Below are 23,623 nucleotides of genomic sequence, written 5' to 3'. Positions count from 1 at the left end.
AAGAAGACTGGAAGAAATTTAAATTTTATTTAAAGAATAAGCGTATAATAGATTAGAATCTATGGAACTGAGGGAGATACAAGGAGGTTGTAGATAATACAATGGTGAGAAATAAGCATTGTTAGAAGTCAGTTATAATTGAATTAAAAGGAAAGATATAGCTAGAGTGTAAAATGGTAAGATATAAAAGATGAGAAATAAGGTAATATTAAGTAAAATTTAGAGATTACATAAGATTTAGAGATTACTAAGGATGATTTGTAAAGGAACGCAGAAGGAGGTGGAATGAGGAAGTCATTAGATTAGAAATAAGGGTTATAAATTAGAATTTGTGTTTTTGTATTTTTGTATTTTTTGTGTTTTGTATTTTTGTATGTTTTTGTTGTTTGTTTTAAAAATCACAATAAATACATTTTTTAAAAAAAAACCAAAGAATTACTGGATAGTTTCCCAGCATGCTTTGATCTCTTTCGCAAAAGGGGTGGGTGAAATCTCTGAAGAAGTAAGCCCATCTCGGTTGCTCTCTGCGAATGCAGCACCGGCGGCTGACACCGAAATGCTTCCAGGAAGTATATCATCATCCGAAATGAAACAAAAGCTTCATTGCAAATCTCCGATTCTGCTTCAGTAGAGATCCTGATCGTGGACAAGTACCGAAACCCCTAATGACATCTCCTCTTTTTCTAGTGTCATTCGTTGGAAAACTAACTTGAGGTAGAAAGCAGCTGCCAGAAATCTCCAGAGAGATACCTGTATGAGGCTGTTTCTCGGAACTGGCTCTTGTTATCATTCCATCTATCTTTATCATCAATGCTGAAGCTGTCTCCCTCTCTTCCCACTTGATTATAATACGTACGCCATCCACACAGATGGCTCTGCATTTCTGTTCCTTTCCCCACATCTGCCCTTCATGAGCATCACTTTAAATAAACAGTGCTTGTTACCGGCAACTTTTCGCTGGCGGAGCCAAGCATAATTGACCATATATTTCCCAGTAAATTCATTAACCATGAAGGGCTACGTTTCCCTTATTAGATCGGTCTCTTTCAACGCAGAGCCACTGGGTCGGTTCCCATTTTACATTCAAAGCAGCTCTGAAACTCTCTGCAGCATTATATTGGGTCGTTCCTTCTCATGCCATTCTGTGTGGGGAGTTAAATGGCTTTATTGTGGCTTTATTTATCAAAATGGCAGCAGAGTCCTAAATAAGGGGGTCAAGTATCAGGAACCTGCATGGCTAGAACTGAGAACCTTCAGGTCTATGTGCCCTGTCTCGTGAGCCACCAGAGAGGAGCATCTGCTAGGCTGTGACATGTTCTAAAGCTCTGGATTGGCCACAAAGGCTGGGCATGTTGAAGTAAGAGCAGCAAAATCACAGCTAAGAAGCTCAAATCATATATCTGGCTGACACTCCTCTTTGGAAATTAAACCAATGCCCAGACTTCAGCATTCAAAGTCAAGGGAGACGTGTGGGATAAGCAGCTAACTAACATGCTTAAGTCTAATTGATGCATGAAGGGGTTAATACCATAGAGTAAGCTGCCCTGCCAGGCTTCGCTCACATTGGGAGGAACCAAGTAATCAAGTCTTTCTTCTTCTCCAGTGTACCTGATGAACCTAGCATATGAAGAGGCTAAGCTGATTGCTAATAAGGCTACAATAACAATAATTTATGAATGTTCACTACTTTGCAACTTAGCCAAGTTTTACTGCCCGTGCAACTTTTCTGATGTATAGAAAAGCACATGAACCTGACCTTCGAAGAGCTGGCAAGTAAACCAATTTTTAACTTGTTGAATGTGTTGTTTTTTTATTATGCTAGGGAAAGAGGGCAGTTTTGGAACAAACAAGGGCATGATTTTAAAGGTCTAACAGCCTATATTTCCACAGTTTACTTAGCTGCCTATTTTGTGGTTTTAAATCTCTGCTGGGGTTCTCTCACCCAAGAGCACTTCTCCAAACTTGGATCTTGGGATCCAGGAAGTCTCCTTTTTATATCTATATTGTTTTTTTCCCTTTCCACCACCAATGTGTCCCACCAGTAACACAGCGAACACTATGGACAGACCTCCTAAGGCAAGTATAGACAAAGTCTAATTATAGGTAATGAGTAGGTAGATGTTCCTGAGAGGGAAATAAAAGACCAAACAAACAAGGGAGAGGGGGTATGAAAATGTTATGAAGCGAACTGAAGGACTGTGAGAAATTTGACTGCCTTTGAAATTGTACCAAGTCATACAGCAAGTTTTTATGTTGTTACTTAACATTGGGGGGGGGATATGTACTTTTTCTACTTACAATGGGAGTGTTTGTGGTGTTGGTGAATGTCATAGGTTCTTGCGGCTACTCTTGAGTAACGACACTCCACACCTGCTTGTATTTAAGGTGTTTTTATTGTGCATTCTATTTACAGTGTAAAGAGTCTGGAAAACATGTCTGCTTAGTCTAAGTCAGAACCTCGCAATGGCTTATTTCTGTTTCACGTCCAACATAACAGCTTGGGAACCCCAAAGCGCCTCCCCCTTGTCCTACGGGGTGCCGTACGCCTCAAGTCAGGCATCGGGGAGGGGAAGGGCCATCCCTCTGACTGCTCTCCGGTCCCTTCCTCCCCAGCTTCTTCCCTCCCCACTCGGTGTTGAGGCTGTTTGACGCTGCTAGAGCATTGTCTCTCCCCCTCTGCTTCCTCACTCCTGTAATCTGATCCCCTGCTGGACTTACTGCTCTGAGAGGAACTCGACCTGATTGGGGGGGGGCTGTTCCCTATAAGCCTTCCCCCTTACAGTGAAGAAATATAGAAAAGATATTACACCATTGGCCACTGTAATACTGCAGTGGCATTTGCCAGGTGGCTATGCATAATGCCGCAGAATGGCCATTGTGGGCCTGAATTTCCATTTGCTGTAAGTCAACTGAGTGTCCAAATTGGCCCTGAAATCAAATCCTTGGCGCAGGCAAGATTTGCTAATTAAAAGGAGGGGGAATTGTGGCGCGGTGATCCTGCTCCAACACCCACGTCCTCCGAGGAGACTGCCAATCCTTTATCTCAGAGCCTGGCGTTTGATTCAGTTAGCTATTCCTCTGCACATTTTTCAAGAACGAGAAAAATGCACACAGGCACCATCACCGCTGGACCCTGTGGCAATTCCCTACAGCTAACCAGTTTAGTAAATGAATGTTTTCATTGAGGATAATTTAAACATTTCTTCTGGAGCAAATGAAATGATTTAGTACAAACAAACCCAAAGTTCATTTAGTGAGCTCAGGGCACGCCTGAACAACAAAAGGAGTGAATCACTCTGGATGTACAATTAAGCCCGATTCCTCCCCACCAATTGCCAGTACTAAACGAAGGAAAGCACAAGAAAAACACCTGCTGTCTGAAAGGGGGTGCATGGGATTTTTCACCTGCTGCCTTAATTTCCTCAGGAATTATCACACGCTGTCATTTCCTTTAGGCTCCCTGCTCATTTAAATTAGGTGAGCCTCTCCTGACAATTTTCTTCTCACTGAATAAGTGTGAAGTTGTTGTTGTTCATTTGTTGTGGAGTGCCACCTTTGCCACCTTTGCACTTGGGGAGAAGCTAGAGCAGGGCTTCATCTTAAATGTATGCATTTAAAGAAGTATCAAGCAGCCATGGATTCCTCCAAATGGTTCTGGGAACTGTAGACAGTTAAAGGTGTTATGGGTTGTTGTTGTTTAGTCGTTTTGTTATGTCCAACTCTTTGTGATCCCATGGACCAGAGCACGCCAGGCATTCCTGTCTTCCACTGCCTCCCGCAGTTTGGTCAGACTCATGTTGCTAGCTTTGAGAACACTGTCCGACCATCTCGTCCTCTGTCCTCCTAGTGCCCTCCATCTTTCCCAACATCAGGGTCTTTTCCATGGAGTCTTCTCTTCTCATGAGGAGTATTGGAGCCTCAGCTTCAGGATCTGTCCTTCCAGTGAGCACTCCATCCTTCAGAATGGATAGGTTTGACCTTCTTGCAGTCCATGGGACTCTCAAGAGTCTCCTCCAGCACTGTACTTCAAAAGCATGAATTCTTCGGTGATCAGCCTTCTTTATGGTCCAGCTCTCACTTCCATACATCACTACTGGGGAAACCATAGCTTTAACTATACGGACCTTTGTCAGCAAGGTGATACGGGTTGTTAGGAGATCCCTATTCCTCCTCATAGAGCCACAATTCTTAGAGTCGTTTAACCATCAATCCCTCTTCCCAGGCACTTTGAGAATTCTGCTTGCCATCTACTGTGGGCAGCGTTGTGGCACAGTGCCATCTTGTTGGTTCTGCAAGTTGTGTCCTCAGCTGACAGGAGACGCTATGGCCTCTCCCGGTGGCTTCAGCATGGGAAATTGGCCAGATGCATAATTCGGCCAATAGCATCTAGGGATTTCCTGCCGCCGTGTATTTACCGTATTTTTTCGTGTATAACACACCCCTGTGTATAAGACGCCACCTATTTGGGGGGACTCCAAATAAAGAAAATGAGAGGAGATTACCCAGAGTTGTTAAGCTTTTTTGGGGGGGGGGAGGATTGCCCATAGTTGTTGACTTTTTTTTAGGGAGGGGATTGCCAAAAATTGTTTGCCCACCTGACCTACACTGCCCCTTGCGCGCGTTGGATAAGCATGCCTAATTGCCGCAGTGACAGCCAATCAAGACCGTTGCCACAGCCACCAGTAACATGCCCAGTAGCCACTTGCATTCTTGTGCTTGCAGCAACAACCAATCCCATGTCCCCCTTATTCACGGCCCCCAATTTTGAACATAATTTTAAAATAAAAAAAACCCTTGTTTTATACACGAAACAGTATGGTAAGGTGTCACCCATCATGAGGTGAAATGGGTTATTGACTTTGCTATGTAGCATTCTTGGTTGCCATATTTGGGGCTGGTGAAGAATTTGTCCTCCAAGTTAACTGGCTTGCCGGGGGGCGGGGAGGCAAACTGTCACAACTTTTAGGTACCTTTAGTCATATGTGGTGGTCATGTAAGGTAATAAAAGCTTTATGGGAAATGATACATAATGAACTAAAAAAAAAGTTTAAAATAACTTTTGTAAACTCAGAAGCTTCCGACATCCCAGAGGAGCAGAAAATACTTTTTATGTGTGCGACAACAGCAGCACGGATGCTACTAGCCCAGAGATGGAAAGACTAAAGAGTCTCTACCAGAGAGGAATGGCAAACCAAGCTGTTAGACTACGCTGAAATGGCAAAACTGACCGGAAAGCTCGGAAACCAAGAAGACAAAAACTTCCAAGAAAGAACGGGGGGGGGAGATATAATTTATTTAGGAGACCATGGGAAGCAGATGAAAAAATTATCAGGATTTTAATCTCACTTGTAATGTAACAAACATTATGGGTAATATGGATAGATACAGAATATATTTTGCAGTTGAAAGTGTTGACAATAGGACCCATGGGGGGGATGGGGGGAAGTCTCAAGATTCAGAGAAGTCTCTTTATACGGATATGTATTTGGTATTGTTATAAATTTATATTTGTAAAATAAAATTTCAAAAAAATTTAAAAAAAAGAAACTGTCACAGCTTTGGCATACAAGGCATTGGGTAAAGCCTTAGACTTGGTCAGAGGGGAAGCTATAAGGCAGGCATAGGCAAACCCGGCCCTCCAGATGTTTTGGGACTACAATTCCCATCATCCCTGACCACTGGTCCCATTAGCTAGGAATCATGGGAGTTGTAGTCCAAAAACAGCTGGAGTGCCGAGTTTGCCTATGCCTGCTGTAAGGCTTTGCCTGCCCCTCCAAGGGAACGGGAGTGTCCCGTTAAAGAGATCCACGGGGAGATGCACCATTTCTGGATGCAAAGTCAGGGCTAGGGCGATAGCTCTCCTCCCACATGAACTTGGTTGGAAGTCCCTACTTGATATACGTCCTCGGCCTCCCTAACCATTGAATTCAACCCCATGGAGAATCAACCAGCAGGTGGGTGGGTTGATACAGGTTCTGCCCAATGCCTTAAGCCAAAGCCCCTTACATCAGTAATCAATAAGGTTGTGGCCTAATTTGCACCAAAACAATTTTTCCCCACCCATGGTCATTTAATTCATGTTGCAGGGTGGCGGGTCATGGCGCCTGGGCATGCAGTTGTAGCTCTGTGAGGAGAATAGTGGTCTCTTAACACCTGTCAGAACCCTTAGCTATGGTGGCTGATACTCAGTTGGGACTGGTAGGGTGGAAGGCGAGGGAATATCCCTTCCTTCCTTCCTTCCTTCCTTCCTTCCTTCCTTCCTTCCTTCCTTCCTTCCTTCCTTCCTTCCTTCCTTCCTTCCTTCCTTCCTTCCTTCCTTCCTTCCTTCCTTCCTTCCTTCCTTCCTTCCCTCCCTCCCTCCCTCCTTCCTTCCTTCCTTCCTTCCTTCCTTCCTTCCTTCCTTCTTTCCTTCCTTCCTTCCTTCCTTCCTTCCTTCCTTCCTTCCTTCCTTCCTTCCTTTCCTTCCTTCCTTCCTTCCTTCCTTCCTTCCTTCCTTCCTTCCTTCCTTCCTTCCTTCCTTCCTTCCTTCCTTCCCTCCCTCCTTCCTTCCTTCCCTCCTTCCTTCCTTCCTTCCCTCCCTCCTTCCTTCCTTCCTTCCTTCCTTCCTTCCTTCCTTCCTTCCTTCCTTCCTTCCTTCCTTCCTTCCTTCCTTCCTTCCTTCCTCTTTCTTTCTTTCTTTCTTTCTTTCTTTCTTTCTTTCTTTCTTTCTTTCTTTCTTTCTTTCTTTCTTTCTTAGACTTATATACTGATCAGACTCAGAGAGGCTCACTTCCAGGTGACGAATGCTAGAATCCTGTATACCCACTTACCTGGGACTTGGCTCCACTGAACTCAGTAGGGCTTCCTTTTGAGGAAGCATGCATAAGGTTGTGTTACCATTCTTAGCAAAGCAATGTTTTAATTGCTGCCCACCGTCGATGTAGTTAGCAATGCCAGTATGAATTTGTTGGTTTCCTGCTAACCTCTCCACACCAACCTAAATTCATCTAGTATTCGAGTTTTCAATTCATGCCTGCAGTCGGGAAGCAATGAATAAATCAAGGAAAAAGTGGATCCTAGCCTGAGTGAAGCCAAAGTGGCTGAAAATAATTTATCTAGTCAAGTGAGCAAAGGTATCAGCTGGGTCACTGGCAACATGGAGGTCCTGGCAGTTTTTCTGGTTGACTACACAGGGTAATGAATTTAGAAGGTATATTTGGTATCCTAGTTAACTGTGTGTGTGTGTGTGTGTGTGTGTGTGTGTGAGAGAGAGAGAGAGAGAGAGAGAGAGAGAGAGAGAGAGAGAGAGAGAGAGAGAGAGAGAGAGAGACTGGAAATGTGGGCTGCCTTTTTTGTGCATTAAACACTCCTTCAGACCAGACAGTGTTGTGGCAATAATAGCAGATGGCGGCAAAGAATAGTTCCCAAGGAACAAAGGATCAAGTGTACCTTCATCCATCTCCTCTAATGGGAACTTCTTTCACAACTAGATACAAGAAGGTTTTCTCACCTTTTGCTAGCTCCCAGAATAACTTGGACATGAGCTCAAATGTTCTCTCATTCTCGCAGCTTCTGTCTCTCTTACCTACACAACCACACTATGCACTGGATTGTATCACATTGCTGCAAATGGGCACCTTCACCCATTGCAAAGTTTTTTGTGTGTGTGTGTGTGTGTGTGGACTCTAGGTGGGGCCACAGCAGTCCCCCCCCAACTTCCACATATTATGGTTCTGCATAGCTGCCAAGTCTCCCATATTCCCCGGGAAACCCCCGTTTTTCCAGCTGTCCCCAGCCGAAAAAATGGATTTTTTTGTTTTTTTCTGGTTTATACTGGTGCGGCGGCCATTTTGGAATTGGGCGGAGCATGCTCAGAAGCGACTTTTGATGCTGCTTTGCCCAGTTCCAAAATGGCTGCAGAGCGACTTCTGGTGTGGCAGCCATTTTGGAACAGGGCAGAGCAGCATCAAAAGTCGCTTCTGAGCATGCTCCGCCCAGTTCCAAAATGGCGGCAGCGCTACTTCCGGTCTGCTACTTCCGGTCCAGTCCCTTATTTCTCAGGCTGGAACTTGGCAGGTATGGGTTCTGGCTCACCCATTCGCATCAGCCATTTTCAAAGGAAAAATCAACCATGAATCGTCAACCTCGTAACAATTGTCCTGTATCCAGCTTGTCTCACTGTACCAGGAGCTCTAAGGCACATTGGGATCTGGACCTGCTGTTAAATCACTAGGTGATCTGCAGTAGGTCGACAAGGATTTCTGACTTTCAATTGAGCTACAGCAAAATGACTTTTTCTACTGCTGCTGAAATAAAGAGACTTAATCAGGAGTGGACTTTTGTGTAAAAGCCCTGTGAGCTCAGTACAGGAGCTGAAAACTAATTCCTAGATTCAGAATGTGTTATTTAATTCCAACCCCATGCCGCCTTCTTCATCTAGTTCTAGCTGGTAGAGCTTAGGGCTCCAACTACAGTCATACCTCGGTTTAAGTGCACCTCGGTTTGAGTATTTTCAGTGTAAGTACTCTGCGGACCTGTCTGGAACAGATTAATCCACTTTCCATTACTTTCAATGGGAAAGTTCGCTTCAGGTTAAGTATGCTTCAGTTTATGTACTCCATGGACCGTCTGGAACGGATTAATCCACTTTCCATTAATTTCAATGGGAAAGTTCGCTTCAGGTTAAGTACGCTTCAGGTTAAGTATGGACTTCCAGAACCGATTACACTCATACCTCGGATTAAGTACGCTTCAGGTTGAGTACTCTGTGGACCCATCTGGAACAGATTAATCCACTTTCCATTACTTTCAATGGGAAAGTTCGCTTCAGGTTAAGTACGCTTCAGGTTAAGTACAGACTTCCGGAACCAATTGTGTTTGTAAACCGAGGTACCACTGTAGCTTGAAGTCGACCCACTCTGTTGTAGACCATTACCAATATATCTAGTCTCTGAGACTGCCTTGGTGTGTTCAGACAGACCCATCCTCTCCTCTTTGCATTAAAGACAATCGGCATTCAGCCTTAGCAGCTTTCGGAAAGAACATATATTGGCAAAATTAGGAAAACTCCAAGAAGCCATCCCCAGCATAAATATTTGAAACAAAGCCTATCTGGCAAATGGCAGAGACATTAACAAATTATCAAGAAGGCCGTGTACGCTCCTCCTGTGTGTGTGTGTGTGTGTGTGTGTGTGTGTGTGTGTGTGTGGTGCATAAGGTTGCTAAACAACCCTGGGAGAAAATAAACAAATGGCCTCAGAACTGCAGGTTCAGGATTGCTCCCTCATCCTGTTCTGTTCATGTGCCAAAGTGGAAATTGGTTTAAGCAGCAAAGTGCTTTTTAGGGTGGCTGAGGTCAGGTTTATCTCTAATGTCCAGCAGCAAAAATGTTCCTAACAAGGCAAATGCATCTATAGGAAATCTCTCAAGAGAGGCACCCACTGGTAAGCCACACGCTGTGCATCAGTCAGATTTTTAGCTGGTTGGACACGGATTGCCTCCTACCTCAAAATCCATGCTGATTCAGAGGGCATGTCTTCCATTCAGAAGCTGTGAGCTGATTACAAGTTTACTTTTGCAGTTCTGGGGCCCTTTGCCACAGTGGCTAAGGATGCAAGCCAATACAAGCAGCAAAGAACAAACAAACTGGATTAAAAGAAAAGCAGTATTCCCCCACACAGTTTAACCACACAGAGAGAATTCTGGACTGATGCCATTGGGATTTGTGGATTATTTGTATAATTACAGTCTCACTTTTGCTAAAAGCAATTGCAGCGAGCAATCATGTAATCACACAAGCAAAGGACAGCCTCCGTAACAACTTTGCACATTTAATCTGCAACAGTGGCTAGGATCACAATAAGCCACCTGGGTAAAGGCAATTTTTTTTGGGGGGGGGGATTTGTGGATTAGAAACTGTGCCGGACCTGAAAGGCTAAATGTGAATTTTAATTGGGACCTGGGTTATGCACAATGTGGGCAAAACACTTCAATGCACTTGTTCTTCTTGGAACTGGATCCCAGTCCGGTAGCTTCCTACAGGAACCTCCATCTCCCATGCACACATGGGGGTCCCTTGCCCCCCCTCCTGTCCCAGTTTGCCTCATTTACATGCCTGGCATCAGCACCTGCAACCCTTGGGCAGCTGCCAATAGCATACCGACAAGTGCCCATTGTGGACAGGAGGGCTTACCATAATGAGTACGGTAATAGGATTTACTGATAGGCCACAACAAATAATTTCAACATGATTACACTGAGTTCCAGTAGTAAATTTATTTTAAAATCTTCTGATTCAAAGATCCAAAGAAAGCTGGGGAGAGGGACGTTGATAACTGGTTGCCAGCAGTGGCGGAGGAAGGCTCTAGGGCACCTTGGTATAGCACGCCAAGGGGTGGGGCGAACCACCCATACGGACAACGGGTGGCGAGCATACGGACGACAGTGTGCACAGCGCCCATACGTGGGGCCTCAGCCACCCTACAGCTGGGGGCGGGGAGGCAGCTGGCGGACAGCGCGGAGCCTGCAGGCACCCGAGATCCGTGGCTTGGGCAAGCTGCAGGCCCCGTAGTGAGTGCCACCCGCCATTTTGTCACACACACCCCTCAGGGTGACACCCAGGGCGGACCGCACCCTTCATACGCCCCTAGTTGCCACTGCTACCTTTGTAGCTCTTGCTGTATTTCCAATTCTATCTTGGTAGAGCATAGCTGCCAAGTCTCCCGTATTCCCCGGGAAACCCCCATTTTTCCGGCTGTCCCCAGCCGAAAAAACAGATTTTTTTGTTTTTTCCCGGTTTATTCCGGCGCAGCGGCCATTTTGCAACTGGCCGGAGCTTGCTCAGAAGCGACTTATGATGCTGCTTTGCCCAGTTCCAAAATGGCTGCAGCGCGACTTCTGGTGCGGCGGCCATTTTGGAACAGGACAGAGCAACATCAAAAGTCGCTTCTGAGCATGCTCCGCCCAGTTCCAAAATGGCGGCAGCGCTACTTCCGGTCTGCTACTTCCGGTCCAGTCCTTTATTTCTCAGGCCGGAACTTGGCAGGTATGTGGTAGAGTTAAGTCTAGATTTGAGTATGTACCTAGGATTCTGGAAGCTGACTTGGCATTCTCCATCTGTGTGCACATCAGTGAACACAATATGACGGTCCTGCGGTTGCAGTAAATGTTCTCTTGCACACGTAGGTGCTAAACGTTCCCTATGCTAAACGTTGGAAAGAGCATCCATCAATAGGCACAGGTGATGAGGAACGAGTAATCTAAGAATATAAGAACGAGCAAAATGCCCAGCAACGATGAGATTTGATGTGTGTGTTTCAGAACCATAATTTCAGGATGCCTTGCCCAACTGGAATGACCTGCAATGTTTTATGAACACGGAAAACACTCCACACATTGAGGGCAACTCAGCCGCCTCGGACACATTGCTGCCTTTGCAATGAAATGCATTGACTTCTTAAAAGCATGCCTTGACCGCACACTATTGTGTAGCTACTAGTCTGGAATGCCACGTCCCACTTAACCCAGTTGGGGAATGCTGATGATGATGTACTAGTGGTTATAATTAAGGACCGCATATGCCTGTGACTGATTTTTATTTTATTTTTTAAGGGATACAAGCAGCTAGCTTGTACTAAGCCAGACCAGTGGTCCATCTAACTCAATATTGTCCACACTGCCTGGCAGCAGATCTCCAGGATTTCAGACAAGAGTCTCTCCCAGCCATAACTGGAGATGGCAGGGATTGAACTTTATCTACAGCTGCTCTAACACCGAGCTGTAGCCTTCCTCAGTTCCACTCTGTGTTTTGCTGCAATCCAATGGTGGCCTTGATTTATTCAATCCAGCGCTCACCACCCGAAGCTTTCATGACTGCATTATACTCCTTAACAACCTCTGTCCTCTCTGCAAAGAACCAGAACAGGCAGGATGAAACTGCTTCCCTAAAGGGGCCTCAAGTTTCAAAACAGCTGTTTTGCTTCATGGTTTTCAATATATGCCGCTTTTTGTCCTCTGTTGATCTTCTCCTTCTCCTCCTTCTTTGGCGATCCCTTGTAGCCGAGTAAGATTGTCTTCCACAAACACAGTTTTAACAATGAGTCCGTAAGTGACTGTGAAGGCCGATTCTGGATCCACACGTCCTTCCACAGTGGGGACATTGGTTTCAATTGTTTTTTACGACTGCTAGATGGTGACCCCACTGGGCGCGGTAATCGAGTCAGGAGAAAAGGGAAGCAGACTATGTTTAGAGCACCTTTTCTAGCCCCTCCCCTTCTCGGGGTGAGCAGAGTGGATCCTAAAAAGGGCTGCTCTGTCATGGATACAGCTGCCGAGCTGCTCAACTGCCTCGTCCCTTGAGTCAGAACGACTGAATCTGTATCCACCGCCCATGTGCTGGTTCATGACTAGGGGCTTCCAGATTTCATGATCCTGCCCTTGTTACCATTTGCTGATCGCCATGGGACTTTGGGGGTTTGGGTTGGGTTTTTAGAAGACGCCTGTGCGTGAATTTGTTTTATGTGTGTAAATCAGTGCACGCTGACCAACGCACAGTCTTCGCACTAGGGCTCTGTTCCGATGGCATGAAGTAGTCGCGACAAACCAGTAGATTCCTATCTGCTGCAGCCTTCATCCGCCTTCACAGCCGTTGTAACATACCGCTTGCTATCATCCGCCTGTTCTGCCGTTGAGGACTTCTTGGATCATTCTTTGTCTAGCTCCTTCCCTTTGACCTTACCGCCTTGGGTGACCCTGCTGGGAGTACGAGATTCCCGACGGCTTCGCTCACAAGGGTCATAGGAGCATGCAAGCCCACTCACCACGACAAGGTGATGATCCAGCAAGTAGGCCTGTTAGAGTAGCAAAGCAATAGGATCCTTGGACTATTCTGAGGGGCGAAAGTCTAGCAGCTGCTTTGAGAAGGATGGTGTATAAATTGGATTGAGGTCACCCATCCCAAATACTGAGGAAAATGCAAGGTGGCACCACCACACAGAAATATTAGGTTCTTGTTGGTGTGTTATGTCCACAGAGGGCAAAACAAGACATGACACCAGTCTTGCAATTACGTGGATGGGTCCTCCAGTCTAGACTCAGCACCTAGTGGAAGTGAGCTATAACCCTTTTCCCAGTTCCCTATTGTGGCTCCTGTTTACATATTTAAAAAATGCATCCCTCCAATTGCTAAACAGTGTCACTTTACTTTAGTTTGCTCCTGAAAGTTCTATATGTTTACAATGGCTTGGTTTTGAGTTATTGCATGTATCCGAATCATTGTATGTAGCGGTATGTTTTCATTACTCCGGTCAACATGCAGAGTAACTCTGAACAAATTTCATGGTGGTTCTATTTTATTCAGAACAGTTTTCTCTTTGTGCATAACGTTCCTAAAGTTTGGGCGAATCGTCTTGATTTGATAATTGTTAGAATGTCCAGGCACTGTCATTCGCTACGATGATTGTGTCAAAGAACGGAAGTGAACTATTTCCATAGGAGTTTCACCTGGAGCTTGGATGACAGCGAGTCCTTTTCTTCTGAAGGTGTGTAGCCTGTGCATTCAGAAGCCATGCTGTGCTACTTTCACAAGCCAGCAATTATTTTCATGGAGTCTCAACTGCACGTCCAATGACAATCAAGCCACTTGGTGTTGTTTCGCAGGTGAGTTTCCCCAGCTGGAGAACCTCTTTCAAAGCTGAAAATAATGAATAGTCTCTTACGGCGCTCCTCCAGACACCCTGTCTATTCAGCATTCATTCTGACTTGCTTGCACAAAGCTTATGTGGTGGTTAGACGGTGTCCACTCTTTATTGAACATTGGTTCCATAGTATGTCTTTGTTATATTCTCAGTTACTGCTCAGCCGAATGTTCTGCAAGCCAGTAATGAATTTCCCATTTCCATCATGCTACTTCACCTTGTCAATTTCCTGTCGTTGCTTTCAGACCTCATCAGTTCTTCTTTGACTTGATTGGATGAGAGCCCAGTTCAATAGCAATCTGATTGTCATGTGACTTGTCAACCTATTTTCAAAAGACACCGGTGTGTATTTCTGCAAGTTTGCTCATGCTTTGAACTTATTGGCTTAGAATTGTAACCCCTGAACGGGATGTTCATTAAATCTTCTTTCCTGCTGCAGTTCCTTACGAAGCTCACAAATCTACTTAGGTGGGTTGGGTTAGCCATGCAGAATAGTGTGGGATGTGGTATGAGGGCCTGCATCGGTTAAAGGGACGTGTGTTGTTCTTTGTGTATTCAGAAATGGCTGTAGGGTCTCCTGTAGCATGTCTGAGTGACATCTTGGTTTGTTGCTCCAAAAACAAGTTTTAGAAAGCTCCAATGATATGCTGTTCAAGAAGTTCGTTGTCAATACTTGGATCAGAATTTATAGGCTGTCATCCAACAAATCCTGATTTTGCCATTTAGGGCAAATCTACTTGCCTATTAATACCTATTAGTCCTTGCATCTAATACAGTTTATTTTCCATTTAGCTCTTGAAATATTCTCACGCTGTACATTGGCTATTTCAAAAAAGTCATACTGGAAGCTCAGTTAATTCTCTTTGAAATCAAAACCGAAACTGTAAATATTTAATGTATGAAGGTCAAAGACTGAAGCAGGTAGTCTGTGTAAAAGAATTTATGAGCTCATTATTTTAAAGAATACGTCCCCCTTCCCAGTTCAGTCGGAGAGGGGGTGGGGAATGACCAGCATTTGGCGGAAGTAGCATTTGTTCTTATTTGTACTTTTTTATTGTCATTCTTAATAGTTTTTTACTGATGGCTTTAATGCATGTTTTTGTACTTACGGGTGGCACTGTGGGTTAAACCACTGAGCCTAGGGCTTGCCGATCAGAAGGTCGGCGGTTCGAATCCCTGTGATGGGGTGAGCTGCCGTTGCTCAGTCCCATCTCCTGCCAACCTAGCAGTTCGAAAGCACGTCAAAGTGCAAGTAGATAAATAGGTACCGCTACAGCGGGAAGGTAAACGGCGTTTCCGTGTGCTGCTCTGGTTCGCCATAAGCGGCTTTGTCATGCTGGCCACATGACCTGGAAGCTGTACGCCGGCTCCCTCGGCCAATAAAGCGAGATGAGTGCCGCAACCCCAGAGTCGTCCGCAACAGGATCTAACGGTCAGGGGTACCTTTACCTTTACCTTACTTTTATATATATTTGATGTAAACAACATAGAAATAGCCTGAAATAATTAAGTAATATTAGGACCCAGGCTCATTTCATGAAGCTGAAGGTTGGAAGCTTCAGGAGGGGGGTACTTCTTTGCACAGCACATACCGGTAATTAAACTCTGAGATTTGCTCCCACGAGACGTAGTGATAGCCTCCAACTTGGAAAGCTTTAAAAGGAGCTTAGATACATTCATGGAGGATGCTGATGTCTAATATACATGATGGCTATGCTCTACCTTCATTTCCTGAGGCTGTATGACTCTAATATTGGTTACTTGGAATCACAAGTGGAACGAGAGCTGTTGCCCTCACGTCCCATGAGTACCTGTTTGGTCGCTGTGAGAACAGAAAGCTAGACAAGATGGACCACTGCATCTGATCCAGTCGGCTCTTCTTAAATGTTCTTAACTTGCAAAGGCCAATTGCATTGTCAATTGTAGTGACCAGTGGAAACTCTCTTTTTCCTTTGCATGTGCTGTTCCTGCAACCTGTCATACCAGTGGGAATGTGAAGTCTTTGTTAACTTTGGATGACCCCAATTAAGTGCTTTTAGAAAACTATTATTTTCCTTGCATCGAGCACTATACGCTTTTGCCGAAAACCAAAAACATGCATAATTCATGCTTGGTCTACTAAAAATCAATAGGAAAAAAATGAAATGAATTTAAAACTGAGGCTACCGACTTGGGTGAATAGAACATGCCAACTTCTGTACCCCAAATCAATGGTCTTATCATTTGGAAAATAAAGACTATTCCCAAATTATTTTGTTTTCCATTCATCAAACCATTTAAAAGCCTGAAAAGGCTGCATATTTAACACATGCGTGTATTAAATACACAGATGTAATAATAATAATAATAATAATATATTTATACCCCACCCATCTGGCTGGGTTTCCCCAGCCACTCTGGGCGGCTTCCAACAGAAAAATGAAATAAAATAATCTATTAAACATTAAAAGCCTCCCTAAACAGGGCTGCATTCAGATGTCTTCTAAAAATCTGGTAGCTGTTTTTCTCTTTGACATCTGATGGGAGGGCGTTCCACAGGGCGGGCGCCACCACCGAGAAGGCCCTCTGCCTGGTTCCCTATGCAATCCTGTTGGGAAGATAAGCAGTTGGCTCACATTTATTCAATGGCCCTCAGAGCACTGTAACTACTTAGGATTCTTTCCCAGTGTTGCACAGTTATTGTAAAGAAACAGTTTGACCATATTCATGAATACGGTTGGTCAACCCTAGATACAGCAACAAGATTCATATGTACAGGGCCAGCTGATCGCATTACCAGTAAGAAAATGGAAGCAGAAACCCTGCCTACCACTTACGGTCTCATTCAGTAGATAAAATTTGCTTATGCCAAGGCACATAATTAGACAAAATTGCATCTTTAATCAGCCATCCCCCAGCAAAGTTAAGATTTATAGTGGTTATGGGTAAATCTTGTTTGTCAATAAAATGGTTCCAGGTATTAGCAGTAGTAGTATATTATTAAAATTAAGCTATTTTAAAAACTGCCTACAGCAGCCTTCCCCAACCTGATGCTCTCTGGATGTTTTCGACATTTGAAGGGCAACAGGTTGGAAGTCAAATGGAATCTGTTCCGGAAGTCCGTTCAACTTCCAAAACGTTTGAAAACTAAATCACGGCTTCTGATTGGAAACCGCGGAAGCCCCGTCGGATGTTCGTGTTCCAAAGGAATGTTCACAAACTGGAACAATTACTTCTGGTTTTGCAACGTTCAGGAGCCAAAACGTCCCGAGTTCCAGGGCATTCAGGATCCAAGGTACGACTGTATACTAAATTCAGTACATCTATATAGGACCAAGAAGCCCTTTCTTTAATTGTTCCCTGCCAACTTTTGAACATGAAATGGCTGCAAAAATTGTGATTTGACTGCAAAGAGAAATAATTAGGATTCTCGATTCCTTGCAAACGCAAAGGAGCAACACCTGAAGGCAAAACTAAGAGAAGAATTTTATGGTCTTTTAGGTATCAATCTCTTGCTTTTTTCTACTGGATGATACTTAAAATCAGAGCCATTACGAATGCAAATCTTTCTGTTCTCCAGTGGTGTCTACTTTTCTAAAAATAGGAAGAAGCCATGATTACTTTGAAATCCCCAGGATGATGAATGCTGGGTTTTGAAGGTTGCCAGTGTAATCACACACATTTTTTAAAAAAAAATTATTTAAAAAGCAATCAACATAGTTTATTATTTGCAATTTGAAAATGTGTAATCACATTTTAAAATAGTTCCTATTTTTTACAGGGCACTGCAGATGGTGCTTTCAAATCCAGTATCACTGTACAAGCATTTGATCTGTGCTTTTTTAATGGCAATCTAAATTGGAAGTGAAGTTATATGTTACGGTTCCTAACTTTACTGTGGCATCCAGCAATAAGCACGAAACAGAGCTGCACTGAAATTTATGGTATGCCATATGTTTGCTTAGAGACGGGAGGATGAACCATGTGGTGATACATAGTTTGGAAGGCCTCTCTATATTGACATAAAGATAAGTGGTGATTGGGGTGTGTCTATTAATGCTCCGTGTGCCACTAATTTTTGCTGTCTGGCTCCCCCTTCTCCTGCAGCTGCTTTCCCCCCATGCTGAATTCTGCGATCCTCCGGAAGACTTTTTGAAGGGAATGTGAAGAACTGCAATGGGAAAGTACCATTGTATGGACAAAATTCTACCCCCTCCTCCTCCTCCTCCTCCTCCTCCTCCTCCTCCTTCTTCTTCTTCTTCTTCTTCTTCTTCTTCTTCTTCTTCTTCTTCTTCTTCTTCTTCTTCTTCTTCTTCTTCTTCTTCTTCTTCTTCTTCTTCTCCTCCTCCTCCTCCTCCTCCTCCTCCTCCTCATCCTCATCCTCATCCTCCTCCTCCTCCTCCCTTGAACCAAGCAACTGTTGCCAGAGAAGCAACAGTGCAGCCATACTTAGTCCCTGCAGGCTTTGTGTACAACTACTGCATCACAACTACTGTGGCAGAAATGTTCGACATGCAGCTGCTTGGTTGGGTCCACTTATTTTGCCATGATGAACAAGCAAAATATGAAGAACTTGTGCACATGAGAACTTACCTACCGATGTTTCAGAATGGGCACCTTTTCTTACAGACTTCATAAGCCTACTGTGGCAAACGCAGGTGGAACAACAGTATATCCCGGCTCCCTTGCAAAATGCCCAGCTGCTATAAAATAACCCACCTAACACATTTTTGCTGCAGTGCCATGGTCTAGATTTCAAATGGCCCTATTTGGTTGGTCCCAAAATCAATCATGTTGATGATGTCAGACTAACACAGGTCAGAACAGGCAAGCTGAACTTGCCTTTTCCCCCCTGAATTCTTCATTTGTGCTTGAACGACGAACCCACTGCCTGGTAGGTTAGATGTGCATTAAGCACCCAACTTCGGAAATACTGCATTTCGTGCCAAAAGACTAATTAAGATAGGGAGGTTTTTAAAAATAAAAATAAAATCATTGAAATTTGGAGATCTTACCTATAGGGGTATTCTACAGCAGGGTTAGCCAATTGGGTGCCATTCGGATGTTGTTGGACTCCCAACACCCATCAGCCCAGCCAGCATTCACAATGGTCAGGGATGATGGAAGTTGTAGTCCAACAACATTTGGAAGGTACCATGTTGAATATCCTCATTCTAGAGAATCATACTTTCACTCAATATTGCCTGCAACTGAAATCTCTAGAAAGCTGGCAAAAATGAGAGAAAAGTCTTAGCAACAACTACGCGCACATTCTTATTGTGTATGCATTTTCCAAAAGCATGCATGGTTTTCCAAAGTGCATTATGTGCTACAGATCTGAACAACAATAAAAAAGAATTATCTATTTATTGCACTGTGGGTGTGGGTGTAAAGGTATGAATGCAGGATACAAATGCACACTATACATTTCTTATATACATATTATTGGCATCACCTTATATCTATTTATACAATCAACATGTATTTAGAAATAGCAATTATTAGAAGCTGGGCAGGTTTTAAATACCGTCTAATATACCATACTCGCAGCAGAAATTGCAAATATCGCAAAGGCTAGTCACAAATGTATTCTAGAAAACTTTGAACTCCGCCTTTCTGATTTCTTCTCCTTACAAAAGATACTCTTGTTATAAAAGATAAATCTCTGGTATAAACAGATCTATAAAACATAAGATATATTTCCAATGTTCCTGAGTATTCATAAGTCCTTTAAAATTATATAGAAACAAGAATTCATTGGAGCATTATATTGCCAAAATGCAGGTACCTGGGATTGTGTCCACATTTTGCACAGAAAGTAAACATCCTGACAGTAAAAAAAAAAAAAAGTACTGCAAACATCTACTGAAAAAGTTGTGCTCCAAATTTCTACTGCCTGGATGACTCTTTGCAAACTATCCCTACATCTGATTTCCTCCCCCCTTTTCTTGTGTTTAAGCAAAGTGCATTCCTTTGGCAAAAGGCAACAGCTGAAGTCAAGGCACTTAGACCTTATCAGAAAACATGCCAATCTTGTCCGAATTCCAGGCGCTCATCTTCTTGCCGGATGAGTCCTTGTTCCCCATGGATAGTATTGATACCTAAAAAGATTTAAGAGGCTGTAAGTGTTCTTATGGAATGAGAAATGCCATAGCATTTACAATCACCTGAGGCAGACTAGACCTTTGCTGCCAATGTGACACAGATGCATCAGCAGAGACTGCAGGAAAGCTTTGTGGGAGTTCGCGCTGCCAGAGAAGTGAAATTCCAACCTAAAAGCTCCTAAAATTAGGCACCAACATATATGCTGGACTTTAGTGCAACTGATCCCAACGTTTGTAGAAACCGTAGGCAACAGATATCTCTCATAGCCAGTTTGTTCCTATTTAAAGGGGTCTTAAATTCTTTTGGATGTCGCTATTGAAAATGATTGGCTATGGCTAATTAGTAGCATCAATTTTTTTTTCTATCTGTGTGTGGTACCCAGAGATGGTTTCCCCCTCTCAGTAACACACAAAGAACATAAAAAGCTTCCTTATATTGAACTTGGCTCATCAAGGTCAGCATTGTCTACATCAGGGGTTCCCAAACAGGTAAAAAGAACTATTTTAAAACATTCAAAATAATTAAAACCAGCAATAAGCCACTCCATTGAAACACATGCCAACGTATTATTTCTATATCATACAACTTAGTGGAATTCCATTTAAACTTGTTGAATATGACACACTCAATCTATCCCATGAATGTTTGTCCCATCACTGTTGAAAATTCTGCAGCAATAATAAGCAGAGGTGGAGCAGAATAGCCAGCTGTATTGTTGTTCAAATCACTTCTTCCAAATTTTACATCCCCTTTGCTTTCTTGTCCCAACCCATTTTTTGTGCAACATCCAGACAATGTACCCATAAGGCAAGCTGGGAGTCCTACAATTCTTCATTTGAGGTTTGTTTTTCATAAGGGATTTTAAAACAAATTCTCATCCATCAAAATGAAAAGGATGGAGGTGCCTTTCTTTTCAAATATGATTTTACACTACTGGCTACAATGTTTCACACCATTTTATCTAGCACATGCCTACACATCATAAATCATGCATTTTTTTTTAAAAAAAAAGCACCCCAAAACCAAAATAGACAGCTGTAACTAGGAAACTGAAATATAAATTCTGTCTATTCACTTCACCATAATTTTATGTCTCCTTCTGAAATTAAGCTCACCTATTTGAGGTAAAATTGTAATATCCACATTCCTCTAGAACCTCCTCGATCACAGTCTGCAAAAGTGAAGCACATGGAATTTTATTACACGTTACCGAAAAGGAACTGAAAGCAAATGATGAAACTACTAAAAACAAGGTGAAGCTTTACCTGCATTTGTTCATATGTCACTCCTTCATCCACGTCAAAAGTGCTAGGAAGACCTAAGGGTAAATCATATCAGATAACGCTGGATAACAGAATGGACATCTGATTTCATAAAAAGAAGCACCAGAGAAGCTTCTTAAACTGTTAAAAGTTACCATCGTTTTATGACAGTGTATACTGAAATCATGGAATTAACAACTATCTTAAGGGATTATTAACTGATTATTAGATATAGAAAAAGCTTCTCACCCAACTGCTTCTGGTCACAGATATGTAAATCATTAAGGTGAAAGCAAAAAAGCAAACCACGAAGGTTAAATGAGCATTGTGGATTAAAGGGGGCAAGAGACATTTCCATCAATCCCGTGATTTGTTCTGGGCTTGGGAAATCCAGGAGGTGTACAGGAGTTTCTGTAGAGGAGCCAACTTTCCAGTTCACTTCTATGGAGATTCATTTATGCATGTAGATTGGCTTCCACCATTTCAATTAATGGGAACCCCTGCCATTCACATCTGAGCACTTTCATGCTGATCCTACTTATATTTCATAGAAACCAAGTTCCACCGAGTTTCTGCATATTTCCAAGTATGTATTCTTGGAATAGCCAGCTTGGAGTTTTCATTTGCCCTCTATTTCACTAACCTTGACCATGAAAACTCTGGGGATTTCTTGCAAAGGTTTTCTACAGCATATATCAGAGAAAATTAGTGCAGAGGTAGTGTTGGCAGGTTTCCTTTAACAAACAGTTCTTGTGCCATAACCTTAAACTGTCTTATTGGAAGAAGAAGAAGAGTTTGGATTTGATATCGCGCTTTATCACTACCCGAAGGAGTCTCAAGGCGGCTAACATTCTCCTTTCCCTTCCTCCCCCACAACAAACACTCTGTGAGGTGAGTGAGGCTGAGAGACTTCAGAGAAGTGTGACTAGCCCAAGATCACACAGCAGCTGCATGTGGAGGAGTGGCGAGGCAAACCCGGTTCCCCAGATTACGAGTCTACCACTCTTAACCACTACACCACACTGGACATAGGACAACTAAATTCTCTCTCTCTCTCTCTCTCTCTCTCTCTCTCTCTCTCTCTCTCTCTCTCTCTCTCTCTCTCCCTCTCTCCCTCTCTCCCTCTCTCCCTCTCTCTGTGTGTGTTTGTGTGTGTGTGTGTGTGTGTGTGTGTGTGTGTGTGTGTACACGGCTTCCAAAAAGGAAACACTGGAAAAATCAGGTGGGTGCATATTTGGTGAAGTTACATATATAACTTTTATTTCAGTCACAAAAGCAGGATACTATCATTGGTCTATTAGCAATTAGATGACAAAGGTTGGACTTCAGTATCTTGCTAATTCAATCAATCCATGAGTGCAAGCATTTCTGCTTGCCCAGTGAAACCATCCCTCTCCTCCCCATATGTGCTGTTCTTGGGACTCTCCCTACTCTCCAGAGCAGATTTGGGGGGGGGGGAGGGAGGAAAACCACACTGCACTAGCAGGAGTTCTTGCTCTGGCTTCTGCTAGCGCACCAAATTAATTGAATCTGGCCCTTAATTCTGTATGTTTCCCCAGAAGAATAAAGATGCCACAGGGCCAACTTCAGAGTGATCAATACGCAAATGTTCCCTTTGTAATCCTCTTGTTTAGTGCAATTTAGAACTGGACTCATATACATTAAGCAGCAATGAATACTGATGCAATCAATGCGCAGCAATTGTTGTGCAGAAACTGCTTCTATATGCAGATAAACAGGAGCATTCTCCATGTGTGTGGACATAAAGGGGAGCGGGTACGCATTGGCCCTGTCTCTAATGTCCCTGCGTGCACCAGGCCCATCAATCTTCCTGCTTTGACTGGGAAGGTATGATGCAGGCTTCTATGCATTCCGTTGGATATACTTAAGACATTTCCTTGTGATAAAGAATCCAAATAACTCGGGGATCCCAGGATGATCTCAGGACAGGAAGGCTTCTAAGCACACGCGATGGAATAGAAGAGCCTACATGCCTTGTTTCCCGCACCTCCTTTGCATCTTGAGTACAACCCCCTTGGGTGATGCCCCTTGGGTGATGCCCTTTTCCATTAAAGGCACAAACTCGTGGTGCATGAACGTGGAAACCAACAAAGACAGGACAATATTTTGAACGACAGAGCAGCAACATACACAACACATCCACCCTTTCAAAACTGCATTCTAGCCAAGGTCTATAAAATTTGTTTAGTTGCTGAAACAGGTTCATAATAAAATAACTAACCTCCTCTTTCTGGTTTTTCTTCCTGCCACCTCTCCCCAGTCCTGACAATTCAGAACGTTCCAACTAAAATAATTTTTGCTGTGAATATGTTCCTCTTCTTGACAATGCTTTATGCTGCTAGCATGCTTTTCTATATTTTTGCATAAACGCTCTTGACTACATCTTTCATTCTTCTCAGAAATGCATGCAGCTATCTAAGTTATTTCCTTCATGTTCAATGTCCCTCACTTCATTCTCACCACACATATTTAATGGTCCGTAAGCCCAGTTTCAGTATACTGTAACTATTATTTTAATATTTACAGCCTGCTTGTTAAAGCCTAGCATTAGGCTGTCAAATCGGTTCGAGATGCAACCATATC

General features: G+C 43.4%; 1 protein-coding gene across 4 annotated transcripts in view; it reads right to left on the bottom strand.

Moving 5' to 3' along the window:
- Positions 1 to 19,002: 19,002 nt before the first annotated feature.
- The window catches only part of NEK10 (NIMA related kinase 10), a 107,491-nt gene continuing 102,870 nt past the window's right edge, over positions 19,003 to 23,623 (bottom strand). For all 4 annotated transcript variants that reach the window (XM_060280658.2, XM_035130104.3, XM_035130103.3 and 1 more), the window contains 3 exons: positions 21,023 to 21,075; positions 20,873 to 20,928; positions 19,003 to 19,753 (listed from right to left, as the gene is read on the bottom strand). In XM_060280658.2, the coding sequence (XP_060136641.1) occupies positions 19,705 to 19,753; positions 20,873 to 20,928; positions 21,023 to 21,075 (158 nt within the window). In that variant the 3' untranslated portion in view covers positions 19,003 to 19,704. The remainder of the gene's footprint in view (positions 19,754 to 20,872; positions 20,929 to 21,022; positions 21,076 to 23,623) is intronic.

Source organism: Zootoca vivipara, chromosome 11, assembly GCF_965207765.1.
Source record: "Zootoca vivipara chromosome 11, rZooViv2.hap1.1, whole genome shotgun sequence".
Taxonomy (NCBI): domain Eukaryota; kingdom Metazoa; phylum Chordata; class Lepidosauria; order Squamata; family Lacertidae; genus Zootoca; species Zootoca vivipara.
The sequence above is the reverse complement of the archived record's forward strand: the minus strand, read 5'-3'. Positions and strand labels throughout refer to the sequence as shown.